At 44.1% G+C, this 7,952-nt stretch overlaps 1 protein-coding gene across 2 annotated transcripts in view; it reads left to right on the plus strand.

Moving 5' to 3' along the window:
• LOC144124680 (arylsulfatase B-like) overlaps nucleotides 1–7,619 on the plus strand; it is a 107,033-nt gene extending 99,414 nt beyond the window's left edge. For both annotated transcript variants that reach the window (XM_077657512.1, XM_077657513.1), the window contains exons 9-11: nucleotides 1,833–2,104; nucleotides 2,810–2,989; nucleotides 7,468–7,619. In XM_077657512.1, coding sequence (XP_077513638.1) covers nucleotides 1,833–2,104; nucleotides 2,810–2,989; nucleotides 7,468–7,608 — 593 coding nt within the window. In that variant the 3' untranslated portion in view covers nucleotides 7,609–7,619. The remainder of the gene's footprint in view (nucleotides 1–1,832; nucleotides 2,105–2,809; nucleotides 2,990–7,467) is intronic.
• The last annotated feature ends 333 nt before the right edge of the window (nucleotides 7,620–7,952 follow it).

Here is a 7,952-nt window from a genome sequence, read left to right on the forward strand (position 1 = left end):
GTAGACGTTCTATATAATACGCAATTGTAGAGAGGATGACACTGTGGAGTCAGTGCCCTCAAGAAAGGAAAAGCTTCTGCACACCTTCTGCGACGTTTCAGGAGGTGTTTAAAGGCAGTTTCTTTCTAGGCGGCAGTGGATAAGGATCCTATGATCAAGTGGAGCGTTGAACGTGCTCAGAGTGGCTCATTGAGCACGAATCTCATTCCGGGCGCAGTGTTGTGGCTACATGACACTGTTCCAGCTACAAGCACCTTGCCTGCTACTTTCCTGCCAGACGCGCGTACGCGCGTCGTCTGCATTGAATGTTTATTATCCACCAAGCGCTCAGAAGTGAGGACATAACGGTGCCGGCCAGTCTGCGTCGACCTAACCTCGACGATCGACAAGCAAGCAGGTTGCTGTCTCCACAGTCGCTGAGCTGTGCTCTTTAAGCTCTGCTTAATGCTTGATAGCACAATATCTCTAACAGACAGTTTCCTTACCTAATGTGCCTTGATTCTGCTGTGCTGGCGTACCAACAAGCGTGGGCAAAAAAAAATGTGTTTTTCGCTTGCTGTAATTGCAGAAAGGCCAGAAGATTGAAAACAAGAATAATAATAGCCTTCCTGATCCTCGTACTAGCAAGCAGCGCTGTCGAAGAAGTAGCAGGCATTAAATGATTTATCATAGGGCTGAATTAAGTTAGGAGGACTAAGAAAGCAGCAAATACAGTGTTAAAGGGCGGGCGCGTATATTATTGTGTCTTAGCGGACAGACCATGACTGCTGTGGCATTCCAGATCTATGACGATAGAACTCTCAACCCAAGGAATTCTATAGCGTCAACGAGAGACTGAAAGTTATCGCAAGTAAGCTTACTAAGAGGGTCAAGTAGTCAAAATATACGGAAAGATAGAATCCACAATGAGTAAAGTGAAAATGCAGTACACTGCAGTGATGAGCAACTTCAATGCCTAGGTAGGCAAGGTGCAGTCAGGTGGAAAGGCAGGTGGGTAGTTAAGGAATGGGATGTAGGATTAGAAGTGCCGAGTTATTAGTACAACGCACCGAACGATCATAATTTGCGGATCATGAATATCTTCTTGTGGAAACAGGAAAACCGGAAGTGTGCGTGCAAGGGCCCGCATGTACAGATTAAAAATGAGACTTCGTACTCTGTGCGCCTTCTGACAGATGCTAGGTATGGAGGTGGTCGTCAAAGTGAGATGCAGTGACCCATAATCTTGTGGCCTGCAATTAGTCTTAACATGAACCGTGAACGAAAGAGACCAGAACATAAGAAATTAACCAGGAGAAAAACCATGCAGTGGAGGTCATTTTATAGGTACTCACTAATCATGAATGGCTGCTTACCAGTATTCCTCAAGAAGAAAGCCTGTAGCAGCGGTAGCTTGCAGGCTGTTAGGGTTGCGTATAAATTGAGTACAGTAAAGCGACTTATGGAAAGGAAAATTATATGCCTAATTTTAGCCGATTTGTTTGTCCGTGACGAACAGAAAGAAGCTTGGGTAGGGCATGTAACGGGAATGCAAGAAACTCAATGGTATAAATTCCTTGATATGACAAGGGAAAGCGGGGGGCGACGTTTGGCGTGTTACGGGTGCCGCAGCCGGCACAGGCCAGGAATAACTCCGTAGATACAGGACAGGAGAGGGCTTTGTCCTGCAGTGGGTTTAGTTGGCCTGATGATGATGATGAATGGCCCGGGAAATCTAAAAAAACTTTGACCCTGCTGATTCATTTTATTTATAGCAGATTTTCTGCTCCGGTGACTATCCAAATCTGTGATCAATGGCTTCCTGCACTTACCCCGATCTATGATTCACGTAGGTGGGGACCTGTCACAGCTGGCTGACATCGACGGCGTCAGCCACTTTCAGTCTCTGCACAATCCCACGAATGCTGCACCCCGAAACGAGGTTCTCCTGAACATAAACCCGGTTGATCGCAATGCGGGTATAATCCAGGGCCGATATAAGCTTATCTATGGCCGCTTTCCGGTTGGTGTGTCGCACTGGATCAACATACCCGGTGCAAGAGAGCCTGCAGCAAAGGAGACTGAACTCGCACGTCAAAGCTGCCAGAATTCTCAGGCCTATAAGGTTTGTAGCGACGCATAAATACAATTCACTTGTAGCAAAGGAGATCCATAGCGTCTGAAAGCTGCACGCAGTGATCCTATTTTTTTTCGAAAGCACGGTGCTTGGCGGGGCTGGCTTGCGGAGACATTACACGAAACTGTAGCTGAGAAATGCTTTAGAGACAATGGCGCTAGGGGGCGCAGATGTAGAACTGAACATGTTAAGTAGCCATGAATCAAGACAATATTCTGTAATACTTGCTTCTTTATTTGCATTGATTTGGTATGAGCTCAGCTCAGGTACTACGGAAGCTGTAGATTTTGACGAAAAAAGTATACGCTATGGCTGCCGCATGATTGCAAGGTGAAAGATGATCTGTTGCAGCTTTTAGAAAGCCCGATGGGCGGGTGCTACTAGTAATGCTATGGTAAAAGCCAGTTTATTTTACGTTGCACTGCTGCACGGGGGCCGCTGGTTGAGGCAGAAAACTTTGCTCTATGGGCGCGAAATTAGGCAAGTGGAAGACTATGGCCAGTGCGATAAGAAATACTAGCTCGAATTCGAAAAAAATTTTAAAAAACAATTTTTACTAAGGGTGTATCTTTGATGGATGTTTGTGGAAATTTTTTACTATACCCAAGACAACTTGTGCTGCAAGTTGAGGTTGCTGCTGTCATAACTGAAAACTCAAAATGTGATGTCCTTTCTCCTTTTTACTGAGCAAAGGTCCTCGTCTCCCGCGGTGTGAGCCCCAAATGTGGCTTAGGAGACGACGTGTACACGGTGCCTGTAAACTGTGGTGAGAACTCGACCAAAAATTCCTGCGACTCCGACCCCGGGCCCTGCCTCTATGACATCATTGCGGACCCGTGCGAGTACCACGACATAGCGAGCGAAAATCCGGATGTGAGTCTTCTAGTCTGGTCATTTACACCCAGAATATACCGAAATCATACCTCGCTTTATGACTTTCGTCTCCTTCACATGTACAAATCATTGTCCGAACGTCGAGTTCTGTTCTTAGAAGAAACTATTGGTTTGCTTAAAAAATACACGCGGCCATCAAACTCGTCGTCATGAAATGTGGTGCTTTGCATGTCCTCGCACTAATTGCGGATTTCAAACACATAAATGTGCATTGCCAACCCTGCTTAACCGCATTAGCCTACCCATTGTTTCTTTTCGTTTCCCCTCGTGGCAACAGATAAAATCTAGTTTTAGAACAGGGTTTTAACGGTAGGAACTGTTTTATTTTGTGTTCATTATATACAAATGTCTACTTGCTACCCTTCCGTTTGCATTGTTTTGATTGATTTTTTGTATTAGGCTATGTTTTTGTGTTGGAAAATGTTATATTTCAATGATTATACTCGTTTCAGTTACCGATAAGCTGTGTATACACATCGTTCAAAATTTTGTCCAAATTGTGCACTGTAAAAGTGCTCTGTATGAAGCTAAACAACTCTTAGTTATCTGTATGTCGGCTATTTTCCCTCGTTTTCAGCCGTGTGATGTACATCGTTGAAATAAGCTTCACTTTACTTGACTTAATCTCACAACACCAGTTTGATTGCACCAGTTGGGTGCAGTGCGAAATATTGCATTTCAGAATTTGGGAGAAAGGGCTGCGTTTTCGAACTGCGCGAAAAAGAACATATGGCAAAGAAGATAACGCGTCGGACTGCGTTGATATGCTTAGGGCAAAAAAGCAAGGCCTCAATCTTAGTCATCATCAGCCTGACTAAACCCACTGCAGGGCAAAGGCCTCTCCCATGTCTTTCTAATTAACCCTGTCCTATTCCAGCAGTGCCCACCCTCAATCTGCGGACTTCTTAATCTCATCCGCCCAACTAACTTTCTGCCGCCCCTGCTACGCTTGCCTTCTCTTGGAATCCACTTTGTTACCCTTAAGTACCAGCGGGTGCCTTGCCTTCGCATCACATGCACTGCCCAAGCTCATTTCTTCCTCTTGATTTCGACTAGGATGCCATTAACCCGCGTTTGTTTCCTCACCCACTCTGTCCGCTTCCGGTCTCTTAACGTTACACCTATCGCTGCGTTGTCTTTAATTTACGCTTAACCCTTTTCGTTAGCCTCCACGTTTCTGCCTCTAAGTGAGTACCGGTAAGGTACAGCCATTGTACACTTTTCTCTTGAGGAATAATGGTAAACTGCCATTCATGATCTGAGAGAACCTGCCATATGCGCTCCACCCCATTCTTATCCTCCTAGTTATTTCCATCTCATGATCCGGATCAGCTGTCACTACCAGCCTTAAGTAGACGTATTCCTTTGCCACTTCCAGTACCTCGCTTCCAATTGTGAACGGCTGTTCCCTTGCTAGGCTGTTTAGCATTACTTTTGTTTTCTGCATGTTAATTTTTAGACCAACCGCTTTGCTCTGCCTGTCTAAATCATTGATCATGCTTTGCAATTCATCTCGGGAGTGACTCAGCAAGGCAATGTCATCAGCGAATCGCAGAATATTTAGGTATTCTCGTTTAACTCTTATCCCCAACTGTTCCCATTTCAGGCCTAGGAATACCTCCTGTAAACAGGCGGTGAATAGCATTGGCGAGATCGTATCTCCTTGCCTGACGCCCTTCCTTATTGGAATTTTATCCCTGAATTTATGGAGGACTACGGCAGCTGTGCAGTTTTGATAGATATCTTGCAGTATTTGCACATAATGCTCTTCTACACCCTGATTCTGCAGTGCTTGTATGACAGCTGATGTTTCCACTGAGTCGAAAGCTTTCTCGTAATCAATGAAGGCTATATACAGGGTGTCCAGGCTAACTTTAGCCAAAGGTTAAAAGATAAAATATTTGAGGTAGGCCAGCGAAACCACTTAAATACACCTACCAATCGGCTTGCGCATATTAGGCAAAATTTTTGTTTTGCAATTAATTAATTAGCATTTAAGGTAATTTTTCTAAATGCGTAAATATTGACCTTAGGCAGACTGTGAATAGCCAAGATGGAGAGCACCTTAAAAAAAAACCATTCCATGTATTTGCGATAAAGAAAGCCTAAGGTGTATCTTCTTTATGAGCTCCAATGAAAGCCTGCGAAATATAAAGAAAAGACGTGACTAGCGCACTCGCGCGCCACGATTGTGCTGCTCTCAATCCTGGCTTGAGTGCACGAAATAAGCTGCTGGCAAGGCGCCACGACCCATTCACCGTCGCGCTTGCAGACTGACTCTCAGCGGCCGTCGCAACCACCGTCGACATATCGGCCTGCCGGAGCAATGGGGTCGTCGCGCCTTGCCAGCAGCTGATTTCGTGCACTCAAGCCAGGATTGAGAGTAGCACAATCGTAGCGCTCGAATGCGCTAGTCACGTGGTTTTTGTATTTCGCAGGCTTTCTTTGGAGCTCGGAAAAAAGATACACGTGAGGCTTTCTTTATCGCAAATAAATAGAATGGTGTTTTATGGAGGGGCTCTCCAACTTCGTTATTCACATCTGCTGTCTAAAATCAATTGTTACGCAAATAGAAAAATTATTTTAATTGCTGATTAATTAGCTGCAAAACAAACAAATGGCTACGATGCGCAACCGGGTTGGTGGCGTATGTAAGTGGTATCTCTGGCCTACTTCAAATATTTTATCTTTTAACCCTTGCCTAAAGTTCACCTAGAAACCCCGTATAGGGGTTGCTTGTTTTGTGCGCATTCTCTATCATCTGAATGATAGCGTGAATATGATCTTTTGTCGAATATCCTTTATGAAAGCCTGCCTGATAAGTCTTCGTCAAGCCCAGTTAAATCGATGTAAAAGTGGTTAAGGTGTGCAGCCTTCTGTGAGAGGTTTGCCTTGTGAAGCTTGTAATGCGCAAAGTGTCTGCGTAGTGGTTAAGCGCGTTCAAAAGCGTCGCCTTTGTCGCAAGTGTGATTCAGAAAGTGATGTTCACAGATCCCAGAAGCACACATTGGTGCGCGATAAACGGCGTTCGAAGTTGCTCTTTTCACTTTCATTTTACAAATTAAAATGAATACCCTTTCTGTCCACATAAGTCGAAGCGATGCCAAGTTTTGCATTCCGAATGAAACGTGTTGGCAATTATCGGAACAAGCGATACCTTCGTCCAACTTTCTTCATTACGAAACGGAGCATGTGTAGGCTATGTTAATATACACGGACCAACGCCGTGTTCTAGAAGAATTGTGGGCGATGTTGCCGTCGGCCGGGGGTGTTGTCTGCTCGCTCATCTGCTATGGTGCGCGGTTCGCTGTCTTTCGCTTATTGTGCCGTTTCAGAAGTGCTTTTAATGTAGAGCTGTCTAGACTGGTTAGTTTCAATGGCTGTCATAATGAGCAAATATAGTGCACCCGGCAACATGTCGGAGACGACCAGAACCTTTGTGCTGTTCGGAGAAACTCCCAGCTGATACGGCGTCTGTTGGGCGTTAACACAATTACAGTGCCGTTTTGAAGACATATCAGCTGCTAAATGAGGTTGAAAACATTTCATAATCTTATTAAATGTATTTCTCAGCGGTTATCCGCCAGGCTGCTTTCACCGCAGCTCTCTGAAACGACAAAATTATTTTATTACTTTCTTTACAACGAATGTTTTGCCTATGTTGTTCTGCCATTTTTTTTAAATGGGTGCTTTGAGGTAGAAAAGCACATTTTTCGGAGTAGCATTTTAAGCAGTGTAGCTCATAATAATTCAGGTAGCACAGGCTAACTAGCAGGTTGGTTAAGGAATATCTAGTAAGTAAAATTTTAACTCCTAGATTTTGGAAACCTTTAAGCTAAGCAACCTCTCCTGTGCCCGTAACTCGTCGCAAGAGCGAAAACTTTAGCATTTAAACCGCAAATGTCTTCTCGGTAATATTAGTTAAGAGGCAAGCTTTTTAAAAAGAAGAAAAATTGCTCTCTTTTATAATTTATATAGAACTATCGTAGGTTGAATGTTGATAATACGTCTCCATTTTATTGAAACTACTTTCAGACTAGAGAAGTGCTTAAAATGCTGCCAATCATTCCTTCATGACCGAAGGTGTCCAAAAAAGACGCAAGTATTGTTGAACTGCATATCGCTAGTCAGATGAGGAAATCGAAACATTTTTAAATATGTATGCCTTACTAGCAATTTCTTCCGTCCCTTTAAAAAAAATTCATGACATCATAAAAATGATAACAGTTGCCGTATGCATTATGCCTTCAGCATGGCTTTTCAGTTCTCGCAGAAAAAATTAAGCTAGAATAATAAACATCGTTCAGGGAGCAGGAAAAAACTTAACGTCTCAGCAGCGAGCAGCAACACGCTGACGGAGGCATCCTGTTTCTCCCGCCATTCCACCTCCGGAGTTAGCTGCTGAGGGTTAAAAATATACAGCGAATATAGCCTTTTAATTTCACCCCCATTTGCAGGTGGTAAAACGCCTGCAGGATCGTCTTGAAGCTTTACAGAAGGGGGCCGTCAAGCCAAGCAACCTCAAGCAAGACCCAGAGTCCTTCCCGTCACGTCATGGAGGCGCGTGGGTCCCCTGGAAGGACGATGTTCCAGTATGAGCACAGCGCAATAAACATGAGCTCTGCTATCGAAGTGGACCACTAAAGGTGGTCCAGTGAAGTCAAGTTTATTTTCTATTTGTAGAAGGAGGAACCAGGTCAAAAACGTTGAGAAACAGCTTGACGAGACCCGGCCCGCTTATAAGAATTGGCAGAGCCAAGGATAGGAGGTAAATCAGTTCAGAACGTCTATAACAATTCTATGCTTATAAAATTTTCTTGTTACTTTTGTTCGCAGGAAAATGAGATTCACAGTACAACACAAAGAAAGCAAAATAGGAACGTTCTGAAATTCGCAATCATGAAATGAAGAATACATCAAGGAAAAAGCTTTCCAAGCACAG

The sequence above is a fragment of the Amblyomma americanum genome, chromosome 3, assembly GCF_052857255.1.
Source record: "Amblyomma americanum isolate KBUSLIRL-KWMA chromosome 3, ASM5285725v1, whole genome shotgun sequence".
NCBI lineage: Eukaryota > Metazoa > Arthropoda > Arachnida > Ixodida > Ixodidae > Amblyomma > Amblyomma americanum.